Genomic DNA, 19,221 nt, shown 5'->3' with positions numbered 1-19,221 from the left:
ATACAGGCTTTACATTTGTAACCATACTAAACATAGATCAAAACTGAACATGTTGTTAGAGAAGAGTTAAATACAAAAGGAAGAAAGAAAAGATTTGTTAGAGATTACAAATTTGTCTTCATTTAAATTTCACAATTCCTTCTCTTGGTACAAATGGTATTTTTCATCACATGTCCCTCAAAATTGTCTTTAATTATTTTACTGCTGAAATGAACAGGTTCATCATGGTTGATCATCACCCATGTTGTTGTTAGTGCATCTAATGTTCTTCTGGTTCTGCTCATTTCACTTAACATCAGTTCATGCAAGTCTTTCCAGGCTTTTCTGAAATCCTATACCTCATGATTTCTTATAGGACAACTGTGTTCCATCACATACACATACCATAATTTTTTTCAGCCATTCCCCAATTGATGGGCATCCTAAATTCCTTGTCACCACAGGAAGAGCTGCTATAAATATATATATGGAATTTTTATCCTTTATCATGATCTCTTCAGGATACAGACCCAGTATTGGTATTGCTGGATCAAAGGGTATGCAAATTTTTAATGCCTTTTGGACATAATTCCAAATTCCTCTCCAGAAAGGTTGGATCAGTGCACAACTCCACCAACAATGCATTAGTGTCCCATATTTCCCACAGCCCCTCCAACATCAATCATTATCCTTTCTAGTCATATTGACCAATATGAAAGATTTGAGGTGGTGCCTCAGAGATGTTCTAATTTGTATTTCTGTAATCAATAATGATTCAGAGCAGTTTTTCATATGACTATAGATAGCTTTGATTTCTTTGTCTGATAATTTGCACCAATTTTTAATTTGATCCTCAAAGCAATTCTTCTAGGTAGATGCTATTATTATTTTCAATTTACAGTTAAGGAAACTGAAGCAAACAAAAGGTACATAACTTGCCCAAGATCACACTGTCTGAGGGTTGCAACTCAGGTCTTTCTGACTCCTAATTCAGTACTCCATCCACTGTGCTTTCCTCAATTTGCTCAAATGAGAAAGCCTATATAAAAATGCTACTTTACAACTAAAAGTAACATGTGCAACACAGTTATTCATATTGCACATAGTTATGTTTAGGGTCAGTGAGTTTTAGAGGGAGGGGAGAGGTGGAAATGAGGATTTATTAAGTAAGTACCATGTGTCAAAAATTGTGTAAAACACTTTATAAATATTATTTTATTTGATCAGAATTCTCTCTTCTCCCATGGGACCTTTCTTGGATAGGATTAGAGTAAAAATGTGAGTGTGGATGGGGGTGGAAGGCATATGTATACACATATGGTGTATGTATATTTGCATGTGTATGCAAATGTAAGCATTTTTCTTCCCCCCCAAAAAATTCTGGCAGCTTCTCTAAACTGGAAAGGGTTCAAGTACAGTGTCAGAACCAGACTGCTGTGTGTCTACTGTGTTAGACTCATTAAATATAGATTCATCCCCAGAAGGGTCGACCTTTAGATGATGAATTCTTTGTCCATAGAAATCCATAGGACCAATAACATACTGACAATGGCAATGACAAAGGATATAGGACCAAATTTGAAATGAATACATACTCTTCCTTCATCAGTCATTCCATTTCTGGAGCTGATAGCATTACCAATTTCTGGAATGATGCTTATTCATACAATATGGTTACCTTTTCCATAGCCCTTTCCAGCACTGCCTACAACCATAATATTGTAGTGCCTGTCAATAAATCAGTAAGGTTTTATTAAATACCTGCTATGTGTTAAGTCACTGTGCTATGTACATAGAATTGGAAGTAAAATAGCCTCTGCCCCCAAGAAGCTTCTCCTACTAACTTCAGATGCTCGTATTCTTGTTTAAGTTATTTTTCAGTTGCGTCTGACTCTTGATGATCCCATTTGAGGTTTTCTAGGGAAAAGTATAGGAGTAGTTTTCCATTTCTTTCTTCAACTCATTTTGTAGATGTGGAAACCAAGACAGAGTTAAGTGACTTGTCCAGGGTCACCCAGCTAGTAAGTGTCTGAGGTCAGATTTGAATCCTCAAAAAAATGAGTCTTCCTAACTCCAGGTCTAGCACTCTATCTACTGAGCCAACTAATTGCCTATTCAGATGGCCATAGAATTTCATTATATGGGTTGAGCATGATGTTAATGGATTGAGGATTGGCTCTAGAATCAAAAAGACCTGAGTTCCAGTTCTGCCTTTGACACACACTAGCTATGTGATTATCAGTAATTCATTTAAAATCTCAGTGGTCCAAGTACCTCTCTCAGACTTTAAAATAAGCTGACTTGCTTATCTTTTTCAGGTAAAAAAGTTTCCTTGCCATGAATTACTTACATAGATAAAATCACAAGTCTGCCTCTCTTCCTCCACACCCTTCCCTCAAATGAATAATTACTCTGGGCAATTCATTTAAGGATATGCAAAGTAGAATAGGATTTGGCCCCTGTCCTCAGGGAATCCTTACAGTCTAATAAAATTCCCAAGCCCCAGAGGAAGGGACTTAATTAAGAAGCCTTTGTCTGCACTCTGTATCACTTGGGGATCATGAGGAGGAGACTGAAAAGTACCTTTAGAGTTCACCTGGTCCACACTTTCATTTTAGAGATGATTAAACAGGTCTAGCTAGGTAAAGTGACTTGTTTTCAAAGATGTGGGATGGTGTCCCAAGTTGATATAAATTGTCAAGAAATAAAAGCAAATTCTGGAGGTTAATAAATGTTTTGGTTGTTGTTCTATATGAGAGAGCTCAGTGACCTCATGCTCTCCTAATCCATTTGTACGTCTTGGGATCTAGAAAAATAAGAACTTCAGTTTTCTCATCTGTAAAATTTGTTTTTCTTGTTCAATCATTTTTAATTATATCCAACTATTCATGGCCCCATTTGGAGTTTTCTCGACAAAGATACTGGAGTGGTTTGTCATTTCCTCTTCCAGTTCGTTTCACAGATGAGGAAACTGAGGCAAACAGGGCTAAGTGAATTCACTTGTAAAACAGGTATGATAATACTTGATTTAACTATCTTAAAGAATTGTTGGGGCGGGGGGAGCAAATCAGATGATGTTCCTGAATGTTATGTGATATAGCTAGGTGGTGGAGTGGCTAGTGCACTGCATGTAGAATCTGACCTCAGACACATACTAGCAATGTGACTCTGGGCAAGTTACTACACCTTTTTTCCTTATTTGTAAAGTGGCGATAATAACAGCACCTGCCTCTCAGAGCTGTTGTGAAGATCAAGTGAGATCATATGTGTAAAGTATTTAACATAGGAATTGGCATGTAATAGGTGCTTAATAGCTTCTAATTCCATTTATCTCTTATAATCCTAACCCCCCAACCACTTAATGATTCTTTAAAAAAAAATCTGAGTAAGAGGAAAGTGAGAAGAGCAAAGAAACATACAGAGAATCAGTGACAGAAAGAGAAAAAAAACAGAGAAAGAGAAACTCAGAGACAGTGAGAGACAGAGAGACAGAAAAGAGAAGGGGGAGAGAAAAAGAGACAGACACAGAAAGACAGAGTGAGAGGGACAGAGAGGCAGAAAGACAGACAGACAGACAAACAGACACAGACAGAGATGCCTGCAAGTGAGGGACAGACTTGTGAATTAGCAGCATTTACAGCACTTTTAATTATGTGTTCATTTTAATAATAGTTTATGGGAGCGATGAACTGAGATGCTCTCATATGATGTAGGTTATTTCCTTTTCAAGTTCATATTTAGGATGATAATTTAAAAATTGCTACATTAAAGAGAGCTTTTATTTCCTTCCTTCTCAAGACAAGAATTAGCAGTGGCTTATTGTGAGGGTGTTTTTCTTTCTGCTTTTGTGTACTACTTATCTTTGTGTGACAGGCTCCTGGTAATGAACTTTTAAGTTGTCATTTGAAGTCTGCTGCTCATTCAATGGCATTGACTTCCTAAGAGGTATGCAAGTTAGCCTTATCTTTCCTGGTAGAATATCATCTCTAAAGCCAGAGGCTCTGAGTTCAAATGCTACTTTTTTTTGTTTATCCCAGGTTTTTTTTTTTTCATTTTTAAAGTGAGGCAGTTTGGGAAGAAACAATTGGATATTGCCAGCCAAGAGATTTTTTCCAGGGATCGCAGGTTACAAATCTTATCCTCTTCATCATTCCAGGACTTCTTGATGGAAACATTCATCATGTTCAAGGATCTCATTGGGAAGAATGTATATCCCCAGGACTGGATGGCCATGAGCATGGTTCAGAACAGGTGAGTGCTGGAAGTAGCAAAGTGTTACCAACCTTGCATCATTGCCTTCATCATGGAGCAAAACATCTCATTGGAGCTAGTGGGAATTGATATTAGGCAAAAATTTAGTTAAGGTACAACATCAGGGAAGCTCCATTCTTCCTGCTGCGGCATCATCTCTATATCCTAGAGTTGTGTTTCTCAATACTGGTATTCTACCCTGCATCCTCAACTATTACTTAGCCCCAGTAAGGAGGGACTTGGGGAAGAAGGTAAAAGAGGAGGTGTCAGAGATCTCAGCCTGTTAGGTTAAGGAGGTTGGAAATAAGTTAACCCAAGCATTTCAGTAGTTGGCTTCAGTTCCTCCTTCAGTCTACATCCCTAGAAAGACAACTTGTCTCCCACCTGAGCACTTTCATTTTCAGTCCTGTGACTATAGAGAAATTGGCTCCTAGACCTCATAGTGGAGCAACCACCAGTCATTTCAGACAGTTGGCAATGAGCAGGAGGAGCAAGGGAGAAGTAAGAATTGGAATTCTGTGCTGCTCTCTCTCATATATAGCGCAGATAAAAATAAATCAACTTGTTGCTAAAATGTCAGAATCATGACTTGATTCATTTCTATGAAAGGAGTGTGAATGGCTGGTCCTCCCACCACACCAGGGCAGGGGATTCAGTCTTGGTGATCACCCACTTCTTAAAATGGAGGATCAGACCAGGATTTGTGTTTCTAAGGAAAATGCTAGGTACTTAGGTTTCTACATTAAGAGCAGGGAGAAAAATTATTTTATCTGAGGAACACAGTCTGGGTTGTGGGGAGGAGCCTTAGTCTTGCATCTATAAATGCTCAGTACATCTACAAATATTCATAAAATGTTCTTTAAAGAAAAACACCACAAGTTTATTCAGCATTTCTCATCTTAAAGGATGCCCCTCACCAGCTTTAGTGTCACAGATAAATATCAACCCCCATTTATACTTGACTCCCTTCCTTTTCTTTCCCTCAGCCATAAATGGTTATTTATAATAGGTTTGATTTCACAGGGTTAATGTGAGGATCAAGAGAGATAACACCTGCCAAGTGCTTTACAGATTTCAAAGTGCTTTGTAAAGTTAGATTGTTGTTAGTCTCATTATCTCCAAAGGCAGTGTCTGAGCATTGGCCTAGTTGTCTCAGGCTCATCCACAAAAGTATTTTGTGAGGTCAACCAAGGCAAAAGTGCTTTGGAGACCAGGTCTAAAGAACTCTCCCAGACCATGCAGTTGACATTCCTGAGACTACAGATTGAGCCCTATTGTTCTATGTTTTGTAATTTCTCTGCATATACTCTCCAACTCCCATTGTGTTTAATTTTCAAAGAAATCTAAGAACTTGAAATCATCTCCCAAGTGAAAACATTTGTATCTCTTAAGAAAATGCTAGGCATTTAGATTTCTACATTAAGAGCAGTCAGAGAAGTTGTGTTTTCTCAAGAGCACAGCCTGAACTGTGTGTGTGTGTGTGGGGGGGGGCAGCCCTTAGTCCTATGAATTCCATGGTAATTGTAAATGATAATAACAATAGTTATAACATATGTTTATACAGTACTTTAAGATTTGCAAAGCATTTTCCATATAGTTCTATCATTTGATCCTCAAAACAACTTTGGGAGTTAAGAACTATTATTATCCTCACTTTACAGATGAGGAAGCTGATGCACAGAGGCAGTAAGGGACTTGCCCATGCTCACACAACTAACAAATGTCAGGCTGGGTTTGAATTGATGTCTTTCTGCCACCTATGGGCAATATTGTCCATTATGCACACCGCCTCTTAAAGCAATTCTACTATTGCAGGAGCTTCCTTTTCCCCTTTGTAGCAAAATAATAGAAAGAGCCAGAATTCAGAGGCAGAAGATCTAAGTTTAAATCCTGGCTCAACTATTGACTATCTGTGTGACATTTTAGCAAGTTTCTTCACCTTTCTGGACCTCAGGCTCTTCATTTGTAACCTGAGAAGATCAACCTAGAAAACATCAAATTTAAGTTCTCTTCTTGGTCTAAATTCATAATTCTATATTAAACCCCTATATTTTCATTTAGAAGTAGGATTGCATCATTGCTATCATGCTGATCTTGAAGTCAGTGATACTGGGTTCCAGTCTGATCTTTGACACACTCTGTCTATGAACTTGAGTCATTTAACCTATTAATTCTCCAGTAAGCTCTGTAGGATTTCAAATTGCTAAGATCATCTTGCAGAGCAGGTGCCCATCTGCCTCAATGGAGGAAACTTCCTCCCCTGGGAGTTCTCTGCAACAATATCATGGGACTTGCCCCATATACCTACATTTTCTTATCACTTTTAACTTTTCAGAATACTCAGAGGGATTTAGTCCAACTTTCTTATTTTATATATGGTGAAACTGAGGTCCAATAAGGGGAAAAGATTTATCCAAGAACATATTATACTAGTCAATAGTAAAGCTGAAGAAATCTGGTTTCTTGACTCCTAGTTCTATATTCTGTCATTTTGCCAGTTTGTGTCAATGTTGAAGGTGTCCTTCTTGTCAGGTGACAGATGTGTCCTATGTTTCCCCTAATATCTTAGACCTCATGTCTCCTTCTCCCCTTAAATCAACAAAAACATGAAAGCTGATCTATAATCATGATTTTTTTCTTTTGTGTAAATGATACACACCTCATAATACAACAAGACTACAAAGGGCTTTATGTTAGAGGTGGTGAAGTAGTTCAGTGGATAGAACACTGGGTCTGGAGTCAGGGAGCTCTGAGCTTAAATTTGCCCTTAGACATTCACTAGCTGATCCTGATCAAGTCACTTAACTTCTGTCTGCCTCAGTTTCCACAACTGTAAATCATAACCTGACAGGGTTCTTGTGAAGATCAAATGAGATTATATTTATAACAGCACATTTTCTTGATCCTTTCCTCCTCATCTTCAAATGCCTATATCCCTCTAACCCTTCTTGTACTGATTTCTTTGGGTGCTAGTGTAAATGAGGTGAGGGAGGAGGTAGGAGTGCAAAGAAGCAGAGGGCATGTGTAGCTTTTTTCCCCTCACTTCCATACATAGGTAAATATCACAATACATAAACCAAAATGAATTAATGTGAATTTCCTCAGGTCTTCTGTCAGCAAAATGCAGTCTTCTGGAAGGTTTGAGAGCAATGATAATTTATAATGGTCACATTATTTCGAATGTTTTAAGTGAACCAAATTTTACATGGGAATTTTTTTCCCCTTTGAGATTTAATCTCCTGATTTTTTATATGTATTAGCAGGACATTTAAAAATGATAGTGCATTTATAAATATTTATAAAACACTCCCTAAAGAAAAACACTACACATTGAATCAGCATTTATTATGTTGAACATTGGATTTAAAGATAAAGGGAATCTGGAAGATTACCTGGACCAAGGGTGCACAGTAGTAAATATTAGGGCAAAGATTCTAACCTGGGTCTTCTGAATCCACATGTGGTATTATTTCCACTAAGCAATTCTACCTACATGAGACTCTTTGAAGAATACAGAGCAGAGCAAGACAGTAAAGTTGGGGAGAGTTGTACACATGTGAAAGACAAACAATAGAAGTTGGTGCACATGTGTGCTGCAGGAGTGCAGAGCAGGAAGATATCATTGCTAATGGTTAGGTCAGGGAAACCTTCTGGGAAGGTGTCAACTTTGAGCTAAATGGGAAGGGCGGTCTATGATACCAGCATGTGGAAGGCTCCTTTGTCACACATGTGCCAGAGCAGCTCTGGATTATGCCTTAGCAGGGTTTTAAGGTTGAGCCCCCCACCCAACCATTAGGCCAAGCCATGCACTTCCCCCTCCCCTCCCAGAGGATGGACTGACCCCTGGGGAATCCCAGCTTAGGAACCCTGGAGCTGAAGGGAGGAGACCTGGGTTTGAACACTATGCTTCCTTTACAAGCTACACGGTCCTGGACAAGTTACTTCCCTTCTCCACGGTCAATGAACACACTTTTATATGTCATTTAACAACTTTTGCCTTTGTGCCCTTATTTTTCTAGCCTAATTATACATTATTTCCCTTCGTGTTCTTCACTGTCCAAACACACTGGCTGTTTATCACACGCTCCATCTCCTGGTTCCATAGCTTTATGTAACCTATTTCCTCTGCCTGAAATGCTTCCTCCCTTCATCTCTGCCTCATGAAGATGTTGTTTCAAGTTTACTTCAAAGGTCATCCCAAGATTCTTCTTTTGGGCTGTGAGTCAGGAAGAGCTGAGTACAAATCTAATCTCAAACACGTAGTAGTTGTGTGGCCCTGGGCAGTCATTTAACCTATATGTCTCAGTTTCTTCATCTGTAAAAGGAGTTGAAGAAGGAAATGGCAAGCTTCTCTAGTGTTGTCAAGAAAATCCCAAATGGAGCCATGAAGAGTTGGACATTACTGAAAAACAGTTTTAAAAAACCAGCAAAAATAAGTAGTTGACTGATTGAGTTTCAGGCACTTCATCTTTTAAATGAAGATGTTAGACTAGATGAGCTCCAACGTTCTGGCATATAATCCTATGCTCTTGTAGTCAGGTTACTATGCAATCCCTAGGCTCTTAAGAGCGGTTGGGTGCTTTCCCAGAATGATTTTATTCACCTCTTGAGGCATGTTTATCATCTTCCATCAGTGTGTCTCTCATCTTAATAAAATGAGTCATGTGTACTCTTGAGAGGATACAGTACGTGTTGCTGTTTCTTACTAGTTACATGCATCTATTTTAAGCCCTCCCGCTGTACAACTAAGAGGAAGTTGTGTTTAGAACAGAGAGTATTTGTCTATTTATCTTCATCCACACATGTAACACATCTTCTTTAGATGAAGAATTGAGCTCATGCCCTGACTTATTCCTTTACTCCCTGATATATGTCATTTATTTGCTCTAGGAAGGGGACAGATCTATCTTGATCTTGTCTATGGTTTCTGCTTCATGATGTCATCTTACCTATAAGATGTTCCTTTAGTGTGGACTCCAAAGAAAGAAATAGTAGGGAATCTTAAAGATCACAGGGTCAAATTCTCCTATTTGATAGATGAAGGCATCAGGATCCAAACATAAAAGTGCACACCAAAATCACACAGCATGTTAGTAGCAAAAGGTTCACCCATGTAAACTATAAAATTTGATTATTCAAATTCAGTGAACTTCATCCAATACAAGGTACTTAGTGAAAACTATTATGAGAACTTCTGACCAGAATCCGCATTTTTTTCTATCTTTTCCCAACTTGTTTTACTATATACCGCTACATTTTTCTATACACTGAGTTTGTCTTTAACTGAAACTTTAAATAAGTCCACTTGACCTTTCTATCCTCAACTTAAGTCTGTATGCATTATAAAACAAGGAGAAATAGGTTAATCTTCCTTAAGGTCCTTACAATTTTGAAGATATGCTCTTCATCAACAAATTATTTTATTTATAAAATTAGCAATATGCCTCTTTCCATATGTCCATGTTTTTCATTGCAAGAGGTAATGGAAAGATGTGCAATGTGAAGTCTATTGCCAACAAAGATTTAATTGCAAAAAAAAAGTGGCATAATAAGCATATGTAGGAGCAGAAAAGTGTGTGGGAACTCCATTGCCCTGAATTTATTCTGTGTATATTTATTTTTTCTATAATAATATAATGTGTGTGCTTTCTCCCCAACAGAATGTAAACTCCTTGTGGGCAGGGAAATTCACTTTTGTATTTATCCTCAGTAGCTTTTACAGTGTCTGGCAAATTGGAGATAATTTATAAATATTTGATTGATTATTTCATTAACAGGGAAAGTAAAGAATGATAGATCTATTTTCAAGATGTTCATGAAATATTAAAAGGAAGAATCTAGAATATTACCTGTATTCTTTTCTTTTGATTGATCTTTTATTTAACTTCTCCATTTACATCTTATGAAAGTTTTTCAGAATTCCTCAGCTTGCATATTTCTGTTACACAATTTTCTTCCACCCTTCCTTCCCACCCCACTGCCCTCAATGGCAAACAGTCTAGTGAACATTGTACATGAACTTTTGTGCTTAGCATGTTTACATATTAGTCATTTTGTGTGTGAGCAATAAGGACTAAGGAAAAAGAAAGAAAACCACGGGATTAAAAGAAAAATCATGAGAGAATTTTTTTAAAAAGTAAATATAGTGTTAATTTAGATTCTGTGGGGTTTTTTGTTTGTTTGTTTTTTGTCATCTAGATGTAGATGGCATTGTCCATTAATAGGTCTCCCAGGCTTGCCCTCGCTCTCTGAACTGCTGAGAGGAGCTGCATCCATCATAGTCGGTCAACTCACAATGTTGTTGTTAATGTGTACTCATTACCTAGATTTTTTAAGGAGCATTTAACAAAAACTTAGAATAGAATTAAACAGGATAAAAAGAAAGGCTGTAGAGTTTGAGAGAGGTAGGACCCAATTAAATGAAATCATAAATCCATTGAAGGATAAATAAGTGTTGAGGCTCATACACATTCTAAGGCAGCATGGTACAATGGATGCAATTATGGGCCTGAAACCAAGAAGACCTGGATTCAAATTCCATCTCAGCTACTTATCTGTGTGTCCTTTGACAAGTCAACTGAACTCCCTGAGTCTCAGTTTCCCTATCTGTAAAATAAAGACTATAACTCCTACCTCACCGGATCTTTGTGGGGATCTAATGGGATAGTGTATGAAAATAATTTACAAACCTTTAAGTACCATATAAATGTGAGCTACTATTATCATCCATTTCATCTGCCAATGCTGGAAGTATAGTGCTTGACTTTGGGTGAGGGTGAGCTTAGGGGAGAGGAGGGCAGGAAAGTCCTATTTTTCATAGTCTAAAAAAAACTGAGTCTGAAGTTGAGGGAGATTTTTGGTTGCCAGAATGTGGTAGTGTGGGAGCTTCAGGCTTGTACAGGAACCTTTCTCTTCCCTCCCCCCCAGCTTGCTCTCTCACCAGAAGCTCAGTTTCTTGGTCCACTGGACCTGCCTCTGAGATTCAGAGACAGGTTTAGATTGACAGCAAGAGTAATGACTGTTATGGCGCCTGCTGATATCATTGTTCCTGCCACAGAGGGTGTAAAACTCCTCATTTTGGTATCGCATTAGAGATATTTGATATGTTTGGACAGAAAATGACAGGCTCTCAATACAGTCCCATCTGGAGAATCAGATAACTGTTCTTGAGGGGGGGGGGGAATGCATGTTCAAAGGCACATTAACACTCAGTGCTATGGAAATCTCAGACTGTGACAGGCTGACAGGTGATGGATTTTGCTGAATTTTATTTCTGCATTCACTCAACCTTGCCTCCCCTCTGACCTGATGTCTGTTTCCAGATCACCTTCTTTTGGTTTCTAAAGTTTATCTGCCTTTCTCTCTGTATGTTTGGGAAGGCAGCTTTCAAAGCAGCATGAACAATGGATAGTCCTGGGGATAGAGCTCTGAATTGGGAGCCTGGATTGCATTACTTTTCTGTGTTGTTGGGCAAGACACTTTACTGCAGATAAAAGAACTTTGTGAAAGAAGAGACTTAGACTAGATCTCTTACAAACATGTGATGGGTGATGCCGATGATGCCTGGTACAAGAAGATTGAAGCTGAGGACTTTCTTATGCTCAGGCATTCTGATCTGAGGTAGACTAGGAAAATTAGGTATCTATACTAAGATCTGCATTTGTGTATATGGGGGGGGGGGCGGGGGGGGCATGAGGTTCCAAAAGAAAGACTTAGATGGTCTGGGTCAGAGTCAGGGTGGATTGGACCTCACATGCCTTACTAGTGGTAAAACTGGGGCAGTAGATCATCTCTGCACTTTCAGCCTAGGTAGGTTAGGAAACACAGAATTTTTAAAAAAGCTATTAGTTTAAATTTAAAGGAAAAGAGTGAATGTGGCAACTAATTTCCAAAAAAGTGTAGTTTTATATAGAAAGTATCCAAAACTGAAACTTGAATCCAAGATAGCATCAATTCTTCTTCCCATCCATGAGGCTGGATCACATTAAGGACTAGTTAGTTGGGGAAAGCCAATCCAGGATTTCAGTTTTACTATAAGTAATTCACAAAGTAGATAATCCTTCCCTGCCCTCTTCAAAACTGAAAATCAAGAATTAACTTTATTATCATTGGTGAATTGTCAATAACAAGGAGGACTTGCCGTGCAATTGTGGGCAGCAACTCAGTGAAGATGAGAGCATCGCTATAACCTGGTGACAGTGGCCTGTATGTGCAGTGAATTACAGCTGGCAAGATTGATTGTGCTCTACTTTCCCAAGTGGCACCAAGCAAACAAGGCCCCAGCAATTATGCCTGCATTGCAAACCGAGGGAGATTCCCAGGGCTGTCAGGAGCTAAATGAAATATCGCTGCCTGTCGCCAGTGTGGGTGGGAAGAGCCCTTAGAAATCACCAGCTCCCTGTAGGACACTGAAGTCACTGACTCCACACCACCTTCTCCTCCTCTCCTTGGCTCTTTTGCTCTATGGGCCAGTCAGTCTTTAGTTTTATAAAAAATCCTTGGAAGGAAGATGGACTAAGGCTTTGGAGAATAATGGAGACCAGTCTCAAACTCAACTCCTCCTGCTATCCCTATCTAGTCCTGCCTTGATTCCTTTTATTACACATCCTCTCAGCACAAGTAGATATAATTTCAAGGATTACAAATAACTTTCTTAAGACCATAGGATCATTGAAATCATCAAAGCTCCTCAAGTCTAATTCCATCATTTTACAGATGAGGAAACTGAGGTTCGGGGAGTGACTTACTCACAGTCATACAGGTAGTAAGCATCATAAGTAGAGTTTGCATTCATCTCCTCTGCTTTCAGAGATGTTTTTCCCCACTGTACCATTCTGTTGTTTATTCAATTTGTTATTTTCTTATATATTTTCTTTTGTCTACTTGTGGATATATATGTGTGTGTGTGTGTGTGTGTGTGTGTGTGAGAAATATTTTATGTTATCCTTTGCAAAACTTGTAATTTCCTTAAGATAAGGATAATAGAATTGACACAGATTGGACAATCTTCAAAAGCAGGGATTAGTTTTCCTTTGTTGAATTGGAGATTTCATGAAGTCAGAGACTATATTACTTCCTTCATATTCCTTGCAGAACTTCATCCAGATTCTGTACATGAGAGGAGGGTTCTTGGTGCAGAGGTGACAGTCTGACGGCTTTTATCTCCTCCATGTGGTTCAGTGCTAACTTGAGTGAAAGTACATAGAGAGGAAAAAAATCATCCAAGTGTTTCTGACCCTGACTCAGAGCTGTGCTCAGACTGTACAGTTCTCCTTGAGTGTGTATCATCCCTCTCAAAGTTCCTGTGACTGCAAGAAGGCACCACCTCTATAGATATTTCTACTTCTTAATCAACAAAGAAGCATTTATTAACACTTATTCTATTCCAGACATTGAGCTAACAGCTGAGGATGGATACCCCCCAAAAAAACCCAAACCACAGAAACCATTCCTATACTACCGAACCTTTGTAAGTTTGAGGGGAGGAGGAAGGGAAAAGACAACGTGTAAATAAATATGAACTTACAATAGAGATACTTGGAGAAGATACAGAAGAGATAAATACAGAATTATACTGAAGAGAAATAAGAAGGGGGGTTTAAATGACAAAGTTAGGACATATTTGATCCTGATGTAATAGGGAATTATGAGGATTCTCTTAATTGGCGAAAGGTGGTAGAGTGTGTAATTACTAACATGGTCAAACTCATACTTTAAGATAATCACTATAGCAGCTGAATGTAGGACAAATTGGTATGCAGAGAGACTTGAGAAAAGGATTCTAATTAGAAGGATAGAAGGTCTTGATCTAGGGTGACTGTGAGTGGGGAGAAGGGGTGAGTATAGGAGAGATTGTTGTGAAAGTGGAAATGATAAGTTTGGCAAGGGATTAGATATGTGGGGTAAGTAGGAGTGAGGAAACGAGGAGGACTTGGAGGTTGTAAATCTGGAAAACTTAGAGTATAATTGTGCCCTCAAGAGTCATAGGGAAATTTGAAGGAAAGGAAGGTTTTTTGGAAAAAGATGATGAATTTTTTTTGACACATTTTGCTGCCTATGGGATATCCCCTTTAAAATATCTGAGAGACTTTTGGAAATACAAGATTGAAACTCAGAAAAGATACTAGAAGTGGATTTATAGATCTAAGAGTCATCTGCATAGAGATGACAACTAAACCCATGGGACTTGAGATTGCCAAGTGAGAGTATAAAGAAGAAAGATAAAAGAATCCAAGACACAGCCTTGAGAGACATTCACAGTGAGGGACTTGACAGGGATAAAAAGATAGAGCAGAGGAGACTAAAAAGAAGTCATCAGACATGTAGGAAGAGAGCCAAGAAAGTACAGAGCTGAGACATGGACTTGATGAGGTCTTCCCAAGAAGCATGTACCATCCAAGCTACAGTGAACTGAATATTGACTGAATTTCTGCCTCTTTTAGGGTCTTCCTGAGGGCCATCAACAAATTTGCAGAAATCATGAATCAGAAGTTTCTGGAGAATACAAACTTTGAATTCCAGGTGAGTGTTAGAAGGGGACAGATTTAGCTCTTTAACATCTCCATACCCTTGTGCCTCCCATCCCCACCACCTGCCAACCAATGATTTTTCTCCAAGCAGTTAGGCATTGTACTGGATAAAGTAGAGGATCAGACTTGGAGTTAGGAAAACCCAGGTTAAAATTCTACCTCAGGCATTTATTAGCTTTGTGACCCAGAGAAAGTTGCTAACCTTTTCTTTCCCCCATTTCTTCATCTGTAAAATGAGAGCCTTGGACTCAATGGCCTCCAAAATCTTGTCTATCTCTAAATTTGATTCTATGCTCATCTTCTTCTTTTATAACATTTCCATTTAACATTTACCGATCAGATTAAGTGTATTTCTGTTGGCTTAGTGCTCTGCCAGGTGCCCAAGGATGCAGAGAAGGTGGGGGTAGAATTCTAGGCTTCTGTTCTCATGATCAGTGAGGGTGGGAAATGAAGAGGTTTCCAGGTTCAAGCAGAACATACTTGATTGAAGAGTCATTAACTGAACAGAGTATGCAAATGGTGACTCTAATGGATCTGGTGCTGAATTTATATCAACAAAGAAGACACTAACTGTGCAGTGACACAGTAGATTCCACCTTTGAAAAATTCATCACATTTTCCCCTATTTTACATTCATTAGGGCTGTAAAGGCAGTCATCAGCAGACATTGAAAGATGATTTACAATTAAAATCCCCTGTGCAGCTTGATGGCAGCAAACTTTTTCTAAAATGTTGTCTTTTATGCTCTTCCAAGGACCTTGACATGCGGTCTCTGTGCTATTAGGGGCTGAATTCACTCTCCCTTCTACCCCAGGACCTTTGAGATGAATAGAGAGATAGGTGAGAAGCCTACACAAGTGGTAAGCTTGGAGCAAGATGAGGAGGATGAAGAGTTAAAGTCAATGCTTTTATCGGAGCAATGAAATCTAGATTGTTGCCTCTGGAATAGTGAAAAGAAAGCCTTTGATCCCACTCCAAAGAGGTTCTACTCACAAAACATCAGTAACTAACTTTTTTAGAGTCTTAATACTGGTATGAGAATTGTCTGTCCATAACATAGTGTAGTAGAAATCATGTAGAGTGGAGAGGGGGCTGAGAATTAGGAGTCTTGAGTTCTATTCTCAGTTCTGCCTCTTGGCAAGCTATGGGAACTTAGGTAAAAGCTGTTTGACTTGCAGACAGTCTAACCCAAGCAAGGTTTCATTCCACAATATCTATGACAAATGATCATCCAGCTTTTGTTTGAGTACTCTTAGTGAAGAGGAAACTTAGAATCTCCTGAATCTACTTCTTCTTCTTTTGGACAGTTCTAAATAAAAGAAGTCCTTCCTCACCTCAACCCTAATTTCACCTCTTTGCAAAACTTATCAGTCGTTCCTGGTTCTGTCTTCTGAGGCAGAGAAAGTCTAAATACTCTTTCACATAACAATACTTGAAGAAAGCTATCATGTCCTCCCCAACCACTCTGACCAAATCTTCTCTTCTCTAGATTAATATCCTTTACAATCCTTGTCAAGAATTTTCTGAATGGCATTCCAACTTTAAAAATGTCAGTCCTGAAATATGGCACAGGTGATTGAACATCCCTCTTCAGATGTGGCCTCATAAGAGATGACCTACAATCCCATCTACTGTTAAATCAGCTTCCATAGATGATCAAAGAAACCTTAGAGCCCTGAGAAGCTGTATAATGGTTTTGTTTCTTAGCCCAACAATGACAGCCCTATCCCCTGCAGAGAAAGGGCTGTGACTGCCTACTTTTGCTATGTTGTTGTTCAGTTGATCTTAAAGCACCCCCACCTCTTCAGGCAGCCCCATTGCTACCAAAGGTTCAAAAAAGAACGTATTTACCACTGAAATCCTTAGTGCTATTAATAATTCAGTATCAGAAAGTGATTCAGTTTTCTTCATGGAAATGACACTTAAAAATATGTTTTGTCATCTATCTTACTGCTGTACCATTTTGACCAAGGAGTGTTTTCATCTGACTTGCAGCTTAAACTTCTGATTGAATTACCCCTCCTCATTATAATATGAACTCCTTAAGAGCAGTGGTTGTATTATTTTTCTCTTTGTATGATTGATAATTAGATTGGTACTTGACATATCATAACTGTTTTAATATATTCTTTTTCTTACTCCATTCATTAAGGGCAGTATAATGGGATAGTTTATCCCTTTGCTTCTACACATAGTAGCTCTCTTAATACCACCCAAGATTGCACTATCTTTTATTGATTGCTATATCACTCTGTTGATTTATGACCACTAAATCCTTAAAGAGCTTTCTTAGACCCACAGCTGTCTCAGCATTGGACTAACTCCCTTGGCCTTCTAAAACTGATTTTTGGAGCCCAACTATAAGGTTTCATATTTGTCCTTTTACAATCTCATCTTATTAGATTTTGCTCAATTTTCTCATCTGCCAAGACCTTTTTTGGATCAAGATTGTTTTATCCAACATATTAACTATCCTACCTAGGATTTTTATCATTTGTAAATTTGATATAAATTTCCTTTAGCCAAATCAATGTTTGTTAGAAATGTGAAAAAAAAAATGTGAAGCCACCCAAGGCCAAGGAAAGGTCCATGTGGCAATCCACTAGAGACATTTTTTCCAATTGGCATTGAGCCAGTACTAACTCTCTTAGCCTAGCAATTCAAGCAGTTCTGAATCCTCCTATTATCTGGCCCATGCTTTGTAGCATTTGAGATCTTATCAATACTTTATAAAAATTTAGGTTAGCTATGTCTACAGTACCCCACTCAATAGGATAACAACATTGTTGAAAGAAGAGATAAGGATAGGCATATATGACATGGTTTTTGTGGTTATGTAATCCTTTTCTAGATGTTCACTAGTTGTTCTTTTAGTAACATATTCTTGAATTTTACCAGGAATTAAAATAATTTGATTCTTCCCTTTTGAAAAATTGAAACTTCTATGTTTGAAAATTGTCCTTCTTCAGTCCAATATCCCCTTTCTAATTCTCTGCAAACTTACAGATCACTAATTATGATTCTGCAATCAATATCTGTAAAAGTTTTCAGGATCATGGAATATATTTAGTCTTGGCTTGGTAACTTGAATTCATTGGGTGCTTTCTTAACATCTTCCAGTTTATCTTAAGTTTCTACTCTTAGTAATAACTATTTTTCTGCCTTTACTATTCTGAAGATGGCAAAAGTTTCTTGACAAATAAGAGAGTAACCAAAATAACTGTTTAGAAGTTTTTTTCCCATCCAACATTATCATTCATTCACTCTGAGAAGTGGTTCTGTCCTTTCTTTGATCCTTCTTATTTCCAGGATATTTTTAATCAGTTTTTTTTGTTATCTTTAGCCTTCCTCACTAGCCCAAGCACATTTTGAGCTTTAGTCCTCCTAACATCATTCTTTCTTTCTTTCTTTCTTTTGAATTCCACAACCTTTCTCCCACTCTTGCTCCCCACCCCACCCCCCCACAGAAGGCAATCCTAGTCTTTACATTGTTTCCATGACATTGATCCAAGTTGAATGTGATGAGAAAATAATCGTATCCTATAGGTAATAGTCTTGGTTTCTGTTTAAACTCCACAATTCTTTATACATTGCTAAAATATTCTTGTTTAAGAGCAAACATAATATTCCCTCCCCCACAAAATATAGACACTCATGAGAAATAAAGTAAAAGAAAGAGAAAAATAATGTGTTTCAGTCTGTTTTCTGATACCATCAGCTCTGTCTCGGGTGGATCGCATTCTTGATCATAGGTTTATCACAGAAGGCCCCTCCATACTTTTCCACAGTTGCTACTGCTGACTGTAACTCCCTCCCTCCATTCCTCCCCACTACCATATACTATATTTTCTCTCTCTCTCTCTCTCTCTCTCTCTTCCTTCACTCCATTCCTCTAACAAAATGTGCTTTAGGTCAGCTGAATGGCACAGCAGACAAAGCACCAGCCTTGGAGCCAAGAAACCCCCAAGCCCACATACCATCCAGAGACCCAGCAAGCACCTGCCTCCATGGTCCCAGATAGGCCACACAATCCCAGCACTTGCAAAAAGTGAACAAGATAATACATTATATCTGATTATTCTCTCCCATGATCTACACTCTCCTCCATTACCCACATCCCCCCTCTTCCCCCTGTCCCCCTTTTCTCCTTCTTACTCAAGATGTCTACCCTATTGAGTGTGTATGCTATTTCCTCTCTGAGTCATTTCTGATTAGTGAAGATTCCCTCATTCCCCCTCGTCTTTCCCCCTTCCATATCATTGCAAAAAGCTCATTGCAAAACAATGCCTTTTATATGAAGTATCTTAGCCTATCCCACCTCTCCTTTCTCTTACTGCCAGTACATTTCCCTTTTAGCCATTGACTCCATTTTTTCAATATATTATATCTTCAAATTCAGCTCTCTCCTGTGCTTCATCTATCAAAGCTCCTTCTACCTGCTCTACCAAATGAGGAGGCTCAT

At 38.5% G+C, this 19,221-nt stretch overlaps 1 protein-coding gene across 2 annotated transcripts in view; it reads left to right on the top strand.

Moving 5' to 3' along the window:
- DOCK2 (dedicator of cytokinesis 2) overlaps positions 1-19,221 on the top strand; it is a 535,580-nt gene that overhangs the window by 419,382 nt on the left and 96,977 nt on the right. For both annotated transcript variants that reach the window (XM_074212450.1, XM_074212449.1), the window contains exons 29-30: positions 4,136-4,230; positions 14,673-14,751. In XM_074212450.1, the coding sequence (XP_074068551.1) occupies positions 4,136-4,230; positions 14,673-14,751 (174 nt within the window). The remainder of the gene's footprint in view (positions 1-4,135; positions 4,231-14,672; positions 14,752-19,221) is intronic.

Source organism: Macrotis lagotis, chromosome 1, assembly GCF_037893015.1.
Source record: "Macrotis lagotis isolate mMagLag1 chromosome 1, bilby.v1.9.chrom.fasta, whole genome shotgun sequence".
In the NCBI taxonomy this organism is placed as follows: domain Eukaryota; kingdom Metazoa; phylum Chordata; class Mammalia; order Peramelemorphia; family Peramelidae; genus Macrotis; species Macrotis lagotis.
This window is presented reverse-complemented; position numbering and strand designations above follow the sequence as displayed.